At 44.5% G+C, this 13,974-nt stretch overlaps 1 protein-coding gene across 4 annotated transcripts in view; it reads left to right on the top strand.

Annotated features, from left to right (window-relative positions):
- TTC14 (tetratricopeptide repeat domain 14) overlaps positions 1–13,974 on the top strand; it is a 252,101-nt gene that overhangs the window by 98,221 nt on the left and 139,906 nt on the right. For all 4 annotated transcript variants that reach the window (XM_069618672.1, XM_069618671.1, XM_069618670.1 and 1 more), the window contains one exon: positions 13,681–13,800. In XM_069618672.1, the coding sequence (XP_069474773.1) occupies positions 13,681–13,800 (120 nt within the window). The remainder of the gene's footprint in view (positions 1–13,680; positions 13,801–13,974) is intronic.

Below are 13,974 nucleotides of genomic sequence, written 5' to 3'. Positions count from 1 at the left end.
CAATTTTGTTTCGACTAGAGAAGCCCTGCAAGGACGACTTCTCCCCTTTAGTTGGTGGGACCAATCAACTCCAGAGTAAGCCACCTGGACATCCTCTTGGAGCTGGTTTAAATCCCACAGCCATTGCTGCTGGAACCGAATAGTCAGGGAGAAGAACACCAGATCTTGTGCATTGCTTTTAAGTTGGCCAAGAGCTCCAGGAAGATCCTCTGGACTCCCAGGAGGAAGCAGAACTGACTGAGCCTGAGCCTCCTCAACAGAGTGCTGGACCCCAGATGCAAGGAAAGCCCATCTTGACAGCCAAGAGTCCACAGTGTTGCTATTTGCTTAGATGCGAGGAGCTGAAACCACAAAGTGCCACTGAATAGAAGTTGGTCCTTTTCTGTCGATGACCGTTCCGTTGCAGTGCAGGAGTCCTCCAGACGTCCTCCCTCTTGTCCCCACGACTATGACCCAGGAACACGGGATCTTGAGATCTGCACAGGAGCCGAAGCCAGTCAAAGCCCCTTTCTTCTAACCAAAGGTACTGTATAGTCTAAGAGAACTTAACACTTGTTATAACCTTACTTGTTCCCTGCTGAGACTTGTCCGGGTTGCCCTGTAGAGTTAATAACCGCTTCTTTACTTCACAAGCCTAATCAGCTTGTCGTCCTGCTTAGATTTCGTCTTTTCTACAAAGACTTCTAAAACATTGAGCAAGAATTTTACTTACGTGCAGGGAGTGCTTCAGTTCACCTAGACTTTTGCCAATTGACTTTGGCCTACCCTGGCTCCCTGAATGACTCTTCTTACATCTGTCATTGTTTGGTCATCCTTCCAGGAAGGTGTTAACTAACTTTGCACTGGGAGTTACCAAAAGTACTTACCTGCTTTCAGAATATTTGTGTGATCTCTTGTTTTGTTCTAATAACCTTTTTATTTGACATACTCCTAAGTCTGTTTCTAAATGCTAGCAGTGATATATTAATGTCCACACTGTCGTAGTTATTAAAAGTCACCTGAGGGTGTAGGAAGTGTCTGTGTGTCATCCCAAAAGGGTACTTACTGATTTTGAAATATTAAGAGTGTGTATTTTGGAGTGTATTTGTGTGTTGCTATTATATTGACCCTTCTGAAGAAGGCTTACTCTAACTGACTGTTAAATTAATAATTGTTTAATCAAGAAACCTTGTGTGTAAGAGTTTATTTGAATACTTGTCACTGTGAATCTCTGTGTAACTCCCCTTCAGCACACATTGACCCTTCTTGAGGTAAGCATGGCTGCTCAATCACGCTACCAACCTGTGTAGTACAGACTTGTACCAAAGGTCGGGTTCCTATTGCCAGGAGGTCAAGATTGTTGTAGTGCACCCAAAGGGTACTGCATATAATCTTGTCTCCAACTTAAGTTGGAAGAAGAGGGTCTAGCTGCCTTCTGTTCTGGTTGCCGTCTTGCAGATCCTGGGTTCCTGGGCCTCAGTCGTGGATACAAGAGGGAGGGCATCTGGAATACTCCTGCACTGCAGTTTGAAGGTTGCCGGCGGCTATGGGCTCTTTCCAATTCAGTGGCACTTTGCGGTTTCAGCTACCGGTCAATAGCACCACCGTAGCTCTTGGACACTTGATGGGCTTCCCTTGCTTCTGGAGTCCAGCACTCTGGTGAGGTGACTCGGGCTTGGGTCATCCTGCTTCAAGAGGGTCCTCAGGATCTTCCTGGAGTTCTGGTCTGGCTTAAAGACAATGCACTCGATTCTGGGTTTCCTGACCCCTGGCACTCGGTTCCAGCTGCAGCAAAGAAGTACAGCCAGCAGGGAGAGGTTTTCTAGCAAAGTTCATCTTGAGAATAGTTGGTCCCACCAACCCAAGAGAAGAAATCGTCCGTTCCGGGCTTCTCTATTTGTATTTTCTTTATTTGTATATCGCGCCGGGCCCAAAGGCATCTGGGCGCTTTGGTTTTAGGCTACAAGCACTAGCTTCCAAACTCTGGAACACCATGCCCAACCTGCTGAGATCTGAGCCCTCATTCCACTCCTTTAAATTCAAAACCAAATTGTGGTTAGCAGCCTCTGTCAATCAGCAGACTGCTTAGTCTGCGCCTGCGTTTGCCACTACACCTATGACAACCTGTTTCTGTATATATTTTGAACCTTCTTGTACAAACATCTATGCATATCCCTCATGTTCATTTACCTCACTGTATATCTTGTAATTATTATTATCATGATGTATTATATCCATGTACTGTAAACTCTCTAGTCGATATGAAATTGGAGCTTCAGCACTGCAGCAGGGCTTCACCAGGCAGTTCAATGGTCCAGGAGTGTGCAGCAAGCTTCTCTTCCAGTTTCCTTTGTCAGATGTTTCGTCCAGTGGTCGACTCTGCCTTCTTTTCAAGAGACCTCGCCTTCTATGCTGGTTTCTCCCATTCATGCACAGCATAGCTGTCACTAACAGTTGGGTGGCTGTCCTGCAAAAACAGCCTGCCAGCCAATCAGCATTGGGTGCATTCAGGTAACCAAGGAGACGAAGTACAGGGAGTTTCGGCCACCTCCCTCGCTTCCTGCCCAGCTAGACACACTGGAGCCATACTTACTGCTTCTTTAGGCAGGCAAGGCCTCTTGGGACTAGCAGACTTGGAAGACCCTGAAAGGGAAGCAGAATCGAGGAGCATCTTTTACATACCCATTTCATGTTGAATCTCTCTTTCTCTTAGATTCACCTCTTGATGTTTTGTTTCAGCCTGGACATTTCAGTTTCTTGAATTCCAACTCTAATCTTAGTCTCTCAAGATAAATATATTGTGTACTTTGTGGGGTCCCAATGGGAAGTGGCTGAGGTACAAGGGCAGGCTGTGGCACAGGGTATCTCTCTTCCTGGGACTTCTCTACCTCCTCTGACTCCTCTTGCAGATTGGAGCTTGACTCTAAGCTAGCATCCTTATCATCTTCCACATTACCTGGGTGAGTAAGGGTTACAGGCCTACTATCCAAACTTTGGTGATTTTACAACCTTGTAATCAATTCACATTTCTTTCCTTTCAGAGTCAGACACCTGGATTTACACGTCTTTCAGTTGATCTATTGTCAGGGCAATCAGGGCTGCCGCATTAAAGTTATCCATATTTGGCATGTTACAATTGCTTAACATTTTTGGTGGCGCTTAGCCTTGTGGCTGGTTTAGTTGGGCACAAGTACAGCAGATAGTCAATGTAACCACTCTATGCCAATCCCACCGCCTGCCACCCGTGTTAGGCAAGAATTGATGTAGCAACACTGTGTGAGACTACACAACACTTGTCTACTTGGTATTAGGTAACCCACCTTTTTGGTATAGGGCTGTACTACACAAGTTGGTAGTGTGACTGAGCAGCCAGACCTATCTCAAGAGGGGTAAATGTGAGCTGTAGAGCTGTCGGAATGACATTTTGCAAATGCAGGTAGCCAAGTAACACTTCTACTCAAGGTTTCAGTTATAAAAGGTTTCATTTTTTTTAATCAGATTTTAAATAAGCGTGCTTTAAAAGTATATGTAACAATAAAATATACTCTAAAATACTTTTCCAGAATCAGCACAAGTTTAGTGGATACTCTTTAGAGATGCTTTTTACACACTTACTACACCCTGAGGGGACTTCATTCCCAAGGACAGTAATGGCATTTATATATCACTAGTACACGTTGCAGATTCCGAGGTTGCAGAAAGGAAAGATTAGAGGAAGGAAAAAGGTTAAACAGGTTCTCGTGGCATGTGAGTATACTTAACATTTTACAGTGAAGTCTAGACAAAACCTTTCCCAGCAATAACAGTCTACAAACAAGTTATCACCTCTGAGGGGCAGAAAAGTCGGCAGGGAGCCAGGTCAGCCAAAGTCAATTGGAGCACAGTCTCTGGAGCTGAGGCACTTCGTAGTTAATAAAAAAAAATAAAAAAAAGTCTTGTACAAAGTTAGAGAGTTTTGTAGGAATCACTTGTAGGGCACAACAGAAGCTGTTACACTTGTGGAAAGCACAGTTGAAATTGACTCTAACAAAAGTAGCTACTGCAAGTCTCAACTGAGAAGAGCAAACCTTAAAGACACTGAGATAAGTACCCCAAGTCTGAACAGTACCTATGGTTTGAAGAAGAGTGGTCCAGCTGGATTCTTGCCCTGTTGCAGCGATGCAGATCCTGGGTTCCTGAGCCTCAGTCGTTGGGACAAGTGGGAGGATGTCTGGAGGACTCCTGCAGCAGCAATTTGGAGGTCGTCGGCATCTACGGGCTCTTTTAGGATCAGCAGCACTTTGCGGTTTCAGCGTGCGGTAAACCGCACCACCGCTGATCTTGGATACCGGTTGGGCTTCCTTCACTCCTCGAGTCCTGCACTCTGTTGAGGGAAATCAACTCTGCTCGTCCTGCTTCTGGAGGGTCCTTATGAGACTCCTGGAGCATCTGGCTGGATTGCAGACATTGCCATCGACTACGTCTCTTCTCGATCAGAAAAAGGAGTTTCAGCTCAGCAGCAGGGCTTCACTGGGCAATTCAAAGGTGCAAGAGGATGCAGCAAGCTTCGTTCACAATTTCTTTGGGTGTTCTAAGGCAAGATTGTATGTAGTACCCTTTGGGTACACTACAACAACCCTGACCTCCTGGCAATAGGAACCCAACCTTTCGTATAAGTCTGTACTACACAGGTTGGTAGTGTGGCTGAGCAGCCAGGCTTATTTCAAGAGGGGTCAATGTGAGCTGTAGGGGAGTTTCACAGAGATTCACAGTGACAAGTATTCAAATAAGCACTTACACACAATGTTTCTTAAATAAACAATTAATTTATCAGTCAGTTAGAATAAGCCTTCTTCAGAAGGGAGCAATATAAAAGCAACACACAAATACACTTCTAAAACTGTACACTCTTAGTTTCTAAATAAGTGAAGACCCTGTTGGGATGGCCGACAGTCGCAACCTACACCTTCAGATGACTTCAATAGCTAGGGTGCTGGGGACCTGAATATCTTACTGTTGCATTTAGAATACTGTTAGAAATGGGTTAAGGGAAAAAGGGTATCGGAACAAACAAGAGCACACAAATATTCTCAAGCAGGCAAATACTTTGGATTCCCTAAGCGGAGTCATTCAGTATAACCGGTTAAGCCAAAGTCAATGGGCAAAAGTCTTATATGGGCTGAAGCACTTCTGGTAGGTAAGTAGAAACGTCTTTGCACAATGTTTTAGAAGTCTTTGAAGAAAAGAAGAATCAAATGTAGGGCCACAAGCTGATTAGACTTGTATTATCTAGTATTGAAGAAAAATTGCAGCAGATGACCTATGTTCCTGTGCAGCTCTGCAGATCTCACTGTTCCTTGGCCTCTGTCGTGGGGACAAGAGGGAGGACTTCTGGGGACGCCTGCTCTGCAATGGGATGGTCACTGCTCGCAACTGGCAATCTTTCCAACAATTGACACTTCGGTATTTCAGCTCCTCGGGACTACCGCATATAGCAACACCGTGGTTTCTGGCTGTCGAGATGGACTTTCCTTGCTACTAGGGTCCTGCACTCTGTTGAGGGGGCTTGGTCAGTCCTGCTACCTGGGCGTCCGGAGGATCTTCCTGGAGCTCTTGGCCAACTTAAAAGCAACACACATAACATTGAGTTGGTACGACCAACTCAAGGGGAGAAGTCGTTGTTAGGCAAAGTTTGAATGCAGTACCCTCTGGGACCACTACACAGAACTCTGACTACAGGTATAGGAAACCCAACCTTTGGTATAAGCTTGTACTACACAGTTTTGGTAGCGTGTTGAGCAGCCACGCTTATCTCAAGATGTCAATGTGAGCTGTAGTGGAGTTAGACGGATGTTCACAATTACAAGTATTCAAATAAACTTACACTCGGTTTCTTGCATAAACAATTATTAATTTATTCATCAGTCAGTTAGAATAAGCCTTCTTCAGAAGGGAGCAATATATAGTTAGACACAAATACACTTCAATACTGTACGCTCTTAGTTTCTAAATCGGTAAAGACCCTTTTGGGATGGCCCACAGACACAACCTACACCCACAGGTGACTTCAATAGCTAGTATGCTGGGGACATTAATATCTTACTGTTGGTATTTAGAATACTCTTAGTAAAAGGCAAAGGTTATAAGAACAACAAGAGACCACAAATATTCTTAAGCAGGCAAATACTTTTGGATCCCTCAAGAAGAGTCATACAATTCAATTGGCTAAGCCAACGTCAATGGGAAAAGTCTTGTATAGGATGAAGCACTGCTGGTAAGTAAATGAAAAAGTCCTTGCTCAAGGTCTTAGGAATCTTTGATGAAAAGAAGAATCAAATGTAGGGCCACAAGCCGATTAGACTTGTGAGTTGTAGAGGTTGCAAGCACTCTACAGTAAGAGGTAAGTTCTCTGACTTTTTACAGTGCCTTAGAAATGAAGAAAAAGATGCAGCTGATGACCTCTGTTCCTGTGCAGCTCTGCAGACCTCCGTGTTCCTGGGCCACAGTCGTGGGGACAAGAGTAGGGCGTCGGGACTCCTGCAATGCACTGGGACTGTAAAAACTTCCAACCGGCAAAGTTCACTTTCAGTGGCTGTTCAGTGTTTCAGCTCCTCACGTCTACCGAAAATAGCAACACTGCGGTTCCTGGCTGTCGAGATGGACTTTCCTTGCTTCTGGTGTCCCTTGCTCTGTTGAGGGGGGCTCAGACTTGGTCAGTCCTGCTTCTTGGGAGTCCGGAGGATCTTCCAAAAGCTCTAGGCTAGCTTAAAAGCAACGCACACAATCTGGTGTTGCTCTCCATGGCTATACGGTTTTCAGCAGCAACTCTGTGGAAATTCAACCAGCTCCGAGATGGATGTCCAGGTGGCTTACTTTGGAGTCGATTGGTCCCAAAAGCCTGGTTTGGCGTGCAGAGAATCTCTAGAAGGACCTTTCCACAAAGAAATGGCGAAAAAAGAAAACCGGGGGCCATTTTGTCAACAATGGCTCCTGCACCATTTTGAAAAAGATGGCTCCCGCGGTTGCTTTACCGGAGCTGCGAACGCAGCCTGCTGTAAATGCAAATTATGGTAGTTCAAACAAAACCACTGCCACCAGCCATTCAGTGAGGAAAGGGTAACATAAAAAGTGTTACATGAGAATCTAGACACAGCGATAATAAGTAACACCTTCAGCACTCTATGGTAAGATAGTGTGTGCTGGGTCTAGAAATGTACAATGGTAAGTAAAGTCAATTTCACTTTACTGCTCTGGGAAACAGTAGTTTATCCCAAAGAAAGGTATTTAAACCTTGGGGAATTCTGAAAGACTTCCCTGTGCCACTGCACTGAAGGTGCTGTGTGACACAATGTAAAACATGATGCCTATGGAGTTTGTCAGACTCCATAACCAAAAGAAACGCAGAGGTAAAATTCACATTAAAATACCTGAGAGAGTGGGAGAAAAGGGTCACACTCTCTCCAGGTTAAAAAAAATCAAGTCCTCAAATCCAGCAAAGTTGCTGGGGGTCTCTAAGGTGGAGGGAATTGGCACATTTCTGAGAATTCTCCCCAACAATGCCAATGCTTCACCAGAGCCTGACCTGCTTTCAAGTTATCTGAAGCTTCTGTCATCATGTGCTTCATTCTCCTTCAGAGACCTAACACATAGTCGGTGACTCTCACTGGCCGTGTGGGAAGGAACACTCTCCAACCCCTCCTTGATTAGGGCCAATGGACCTCTAACCGGATGATCATAGAGAAGCTCAAAGGGACTGAATCCAACCCCTTCCTGAGGGACTTCTCTATAAGCAAAGCGAAGGCATGTCAGTAGAAGGTCCCACTTTCTTCTAAGGGGTTCCTCTAAAGCACCTATCATGCTCTTCATAGTTCGGTTAAACCTCGCTACCAACCCATTGGTCTGGGGATGGTAGGCTGTTGAGAACTTGTAGGTCATTCCACAGTTTTTCCACATGGTCTGCATGTAGTGGGACAAAGTTAAATCCCCTGTCAGAGTTAACCTCCTTACGAAAACCTACTCTGGTAAAAATACCAAATAGGGCCTTATCCACGGCCTGACAGTTGACAGTCCTCACAGGTATTGCTTCAGGATACCTGGTAGCATGGTCTACCACAACCAATATAAATCGGTTTCCTGAAGATGTTGGAGGCACCAAAGGTGCCAAATTCTTGGCTCCACTCTTGCCAGATGTCTGACAAGTGTGACAGCTTCTACAGAATTGATCTACATCAGACCCCATCTTAGGCCAGTAGAAATTAAGAGAAATCCTTTCCTTGGTCTTCTTAAAACTTAAGTGAACAGCCAAAGGAATCTCATGTGCTAACTGTAGAAACTGAGGTCTCACCTCCTGGGGCACTACAAAGTCTTAAGTAGTCTCCTAGGGTAGACTCAGTAGGTTCACTATAGAGGAGGCGGTCCTCCCAGTACAACCTGTGCTTCCCTGGCTCTTGTCCTTCCAGCTGGAAAGCTGCCTGTTGGGGAAGACCTTCAAGAGTAGGACACACTCTTTGACCTTCAAAAGTCTGCCCTACAGGGGCCACCTTCTGCCAGTAAAGACTGCAGCTCAGGATGATTTTTAGGATCGAGATCTCCAACGGGGGAAGGTCTTCTTCCAGCTCAGTAGCTGACTCAACCTCTTCTGGTTGGATCTCACACTCCGCCTCAGCTGGTGGAGTAGTCACTGATATGACTTTGGACTGTTCTATTGGAGGATGTCCTGGTTTGATGCACAGGAGTGCTATCTTTCTTGTTTCCTGAGACCTTGGGTTTCCCCTTTGTCTCTTTCTTCCTGGAAATGGAAGTTGGCTTTTCCTGTGGACCGGGTGTTATAGATTCTTCTGTAACAACCCACTGAGAGTCATTTAAAGTGAGCTCTCTGGCCTTCCTAGTCTGCTCCTGCTTTCTTTTGCTGGGAGGCCTGGGGGTGCTTGATACAACTCCAAGAGTTTAAGTCATTACCCAACAGGACTCTCCCAGGCCCCTCACTTTGTACACTGACCGGTATTCTTACAGTGATATTCTTGCACTGGATGGGAGCTGGTAGCATTGCAACCATCTGGAGAGGGCCTCCAGCAAGTGTAGTGGGACCCTTGGGTCCTTTAGCAACATCCTCAGGTTTGAAAAAGGTTTCATCCGCCACTGTGATGCTGGCCCCAGTGTCTCTAATGACACGGGTCTCCTGACCATTTACAAGTACAGTCCTTGTAGTATTCGTTTGTGTTATATGGTATAGAGTTATACAAATCTACATTCTGCTGTTCCCACAAACCCAGGGACACTAAAGAAACACTGGCAGAGACTCTAATGGGGTCTTCAGCCAATAGTTGAAAGTTTCCACTTGCCATATGTACTTCTCCTTCAGGGATGAAGGCTAAGGAGGCAGTGTATCTGGGATTCCCTTTCACATGGTCAGTTTACCCAGAAGCATAACATTTTTCCAAATGTTTTGAAAAATGAGGTCTTCTGCTGACCTGGCTCGGGTTTGGCACCAGAGCGTTCACTAGACTGACCTGGTTTCCCATGTGGCTTACCCTTCTTATTTTTGTGGCCCTCCTTTGGATGGGAGGTTTTTAGAATTCTTTGTCATCTTTCTTGTGCTGCTTCCCCTCATCCTTTTTGAGTGGCCCCAGAATCCTTGTGAGTAACCCTGTTGGCAACCCACAAGTCAGCAGCTTTTGCTAGCTTTTTGGGATCAATCTCTTTCGAGTCAGCCAAGTGCTGTCTCAGCTTAGGAGAGCAAGCATCAAAAATAGATTCCAACAAAAAGCATATTTCTCATTCCTTCAAAAGTGTTAACTCTGTAACCCTTAACCCAACCATCTAAGTTTTTCAAACATTCACACACCCAGGTAGCACAATGGGTACCATCATTCTTTTTGAGGGTCCTAACCCTCTTAAGATACTGGGAAGGAGTTTTCCCAAATCTAGCTATTAAAGCTAGCTTCACATTTTCATACCCCAATCTTTCAAATTCCCCCACCTCCATTACAGCATCAGTTGCAACCTGGGGGTGCCTAGACAAAAGCCAAGGAGTCAACGGATTCCCTGTGAAACCCTGAATCTCAGTTATATTCAAAAGCACCCAACCATTCCAAAATATCAAGTTTCACATCATACATACTCACTGCTTCTTTAGGCATGCAAGGTCTCTTTGGACTGGAAAACCTAGGAGACTCTGGGATAGAAAAATACAGCTCGGCATTGTAATCTTTTGAACTCAAGTCTCATTTTTTCAAGATAGACAAATTCTGGACTCAGTACTGGACCTGGTAGGGTCCCTTTGGCTAAAGGTTGAGGCAAAAGGGCCTGTTGAGGTAAAGAGGGGGCTCTGTTCCTGAGACTCCTCTGACTCAACAATATTAGAGTTAGACTCGGAATTTTCATCCTCATTATCATTTTCCACATTTCCTGGGATAGTCGGTGTGACAGGCTGTTGGGGAGCATTCTCAGACATGTGCTAATTCCCTCCACCTTAAAGAACCCCAGCAATTTTGCTGGAATTTGAGGACTGGATTGTTTTAACCTGGCGAGAGTGTGACCCTTCTTCCCACTCTCTCATGTATTTTAATGTGAATTTGACCTCTGTTTCTTTTGGTTATGGAGTTTGACAAACTCCATAGGCATCATCTTTTACATTGTGTCACAGCACCTTCAGTGCAGTGGCACAGGGAAGTCTTTCAGATTTCCCCAAGGTTTAAATACCTTCTGTGGGATAAACTACTGTTTCCCAGAGCAGTAAAGTGAAATTGACTTTACTAGCCATTGTAACTTTCTAGACCAAGCACACACTATCCTACCATAGAGTGCTGGAGGGGTTTCCTCACTGAATGGCAGGTGGCACTGGTTTCGTTTGAACTAAGATGGTATGGCTTTACCGCGGGCTGCGTTCGCGGCTCCGGTAAAGCAACCGCGGGACCCATCTTTTTCAAAATGGCGCAAAGCCATCTTTGACAAAATTACCCCGGTCTTCTTTTTTCACCAGTTCTTTGAGGAAAGGTCCTTCTAGAGATTTTCTCTGCGCGCCAAACCAGGTTTGGTCTCTTTGTTCATTTCGCCTTTAGCAGGCTTCAGGAGTGAAGTCACCTGTGGGTGTAGGTTGTGTCTGTGGGCCATCCCAAAAGGGTGTTTTCTGATTCAGAAACCCAGAGTGTACAGTATTGAAGTGTATTGGTGTGTTGCTATTATATTGCTCCCTTCTAAAGAAGGCTTTGTAACTGACTGATAAATACATTTTATAATTGTTTATGCAAGAAACCTTGCGTGTAAGCGTTTATCTGAATACTTGCAACTGTGAATCTTTGTGTAACTCCACTACTGCTCACATTTCCCCTCTTCAGATAAGCCTGGCTGCTCAACACGCTACCAAAACTGTGTAGTACAAGCTTATACCAAAGGTTGGGTTGCCTATACCTGTAGTCATAGTTGTTTGTAGTGTTCCCAGAGGGTACTGCATTCCAACTTTGCCTAACGCAGGCCTACTACCCAGACTTTGATTATTCAACAATCTTGCAATTAGTTCATTTTTCTTTCCTTTAACAGGGAGATTCCTGACTTTACACATTTCTTTCCGTTGCTCTACTGTTAAAATTGATCAGGGCTTCCTGCCTGAAGTTATCCATGGTGTCCAGTCATTAATTCGAAAACAAAAGGATTGAATGCAATACATTTGAGTCAAAAGGACCGGAAAAAAAGACTGAATAACTTTTTTTTAATGTATTTCTTTTTTGGGTTTTGGTATAGCTAAAATTAAGGGTTTTTGGCCAAAAAACAGGGGTTTGCTGGGGGACCCAACACCCAAACCCCCCCGACCCTTTTGACTCTAATGTAATGCATTTCGACCCTTTGTATTCGATCCTTTCACCCATAACAGTTTTCCATATCCGGCATGTTACAATTGCTTTTCTGGTGGAGCTTAGCCTTGTGAAGGATTTTAGTTGAATAAAAGTAAAGCAAATTCTTAGTGTAACAACTCTACAGTATATCCTCGCCGCCTGCCACCAGTGTTAGGCAAGATTGTATGCATTACCCTTTGGGTGCACTAAAACAACCCTGACCTCCTGGCAATAAGAACCCAACCTTTGGTATATGTATGTACTACACAGGTTGGTAGTGTGGCTGAGCAGCCAGACTTGTCTCAAGAGAAGTCAATGTAAGCTGTAGGAGAGTTGGCGAGATTCACAGTGACGAGTATTCAAATAAACACTTTCACACAAGGTTTCTTGAATAAACAATTATTAATGTATTTATCAGTCAGTTAGAATAAGCCTTCTTCAGAAGGGAGCAATATAAAAGCAACACACAAATACACTTCTAAAACTGTACACTTTTAGTTTCTAAATCAGTAAAGACCCTTTTGGGATGCCCCACAGTCACAACCTACACCCTCAGGTGACTTCAATAGCTAGGAAGGAAAATGGCTATCGGAACAAACAAGAGACCACAAATATTCTCAAGCAGGCAAATACTTTTGGATCCCCTAACAGAGTCATTAAGTATAACAGGTTAAGCCAAAGTCAATGGGCAAAAGTATCCTATAGTCTGAAGCACTTCTGGTAGGTAAGGAGAAAAGTATTTGCACAAGGTTTTAGAAGTCTTTGAAGAAAAGAAGAATCAAATGTAGGGCCACACGCTGATTAGGCTTGTGTATAGTAGAAGATGCAAGCAACTCTACAATGAGAGGTAAGTTCTCTGACTTTACAGTACCTTTGTATTGAAGAAAGAAAAAATGCAACAGATGACCTCTGTTCCTGTGCAGCTTTGCATATCTCACTGTTCCTGGGCCTCAGTCGTGAGGACAAGAGAGAACTTCTGGGGACTCCTGCTCTGCAATGGGACGGTCACTGCTCGCAACCGGCAATCTTTCCAACAAGTGGCACTTCGGAGTTTCAGCTCCTCGGGACTACCACAAATAGCAACACTGTGGTTTCTGGCTGTCGAGATGGACTTTCCTTGCTTCTAGGGTCCCGCACTCTGAGCGGGGCTCAGGCTTGTTCAGTCCTGCTTCCTGGGAGTATGGAGTATCTTCCTGGAGCACTTGGCCAACTTAAAAGCAACGCACATAATCTGGTGTTCCTCTCCCTGGCGTTTCTGTTTGCAGCAGAAACTCTCTGAAGATGGCTGCCAGAGCAGGGCTTGGGGAGAGGTCTGTGATTGGATGGGGGCAGTATGACCCAGAGGACAGTGATTGGTTTAGAGGAGAAATACAGTGTGAAAGTGAAACTGTTATTTCTTTTACCAAGGATTCCCAGCCTGACGACGGGGAATATTCATGAGCATGTGTATCCATGCTGGAGAACAATAGTTACATGTAGGTAACTTAAACCATGTGTGTGTTTCTTTGAATTGCATTACTAACTGGGTTTAGTGTACTTACCTACAACGCGCATCTTCCTCTTATGACAAGCTTGACTGCTCTGCCACTCTACCACGGTTCCATGAGTACTACAGACTGATACTAAGAGTTGGGTATCTATATACCATTGGCATAGTTTTATGAAGTCTTCCTTCAGGTGGACTTTAGGAAAACTACCCTAACACCACCCAAATCAATAGAAATTAAACAAGGTCTCTTTCTTTTCAAGCCCCCATTCACAGCCCTGGGTATTACTAATAAAGTGTTTATAAGTTAGCTCAGATTAGTAAAATATTCGTTTGACCATTGTGTGCATTTTTATCCAGGGAATTGCCAACTGTTTCTTTAACCCTATTGACTTTCTTTTTTAGTGTAAAGATTGGAGTGGATTACTTCAAAGTTGGCCGGCATGTTGATGCTATGAATGAATACAACAAAGCCTTAGAAATAGATGCCAAAAATGTTGAAGCGCTGGTAGCCCGTGGGGCACTGTGAGTAACTTGTAGCCAACTTCATGAGAATTAATACATCTCTGCTATGCCTGTTTTCTCCTATATCCTTTATGCATACATCCAACATCATTTCCAGCTTCAGCCCCATCCACTTTTGTTTCTCTTCACCATTGCTTCCATGTGTCTGCCTTCTATAGTTGTATTTGCACTTTA

The sequence above is a fragment of the Ambystoma mexicanum genome, chromosome 10, assembly GCF_040938575.1.
Source record: "Ambystoma mexicanum isolate Mex_15411 chromosome 10, UKY_AmexF1_1, whole genome shotgun sequence".
Taxonomy (NCBI): domain Eukaryota; kingdom Metazoa; phylum Chordata; class Amphibia; order Caudata; family Ambystomatidae; genus Ambystoma; species Ambystoma mexicanum.
Note: the sequence above shows the minus strand (reverse complement) of the source record. Positions and strands in the feature narration are given on the sequence as shown.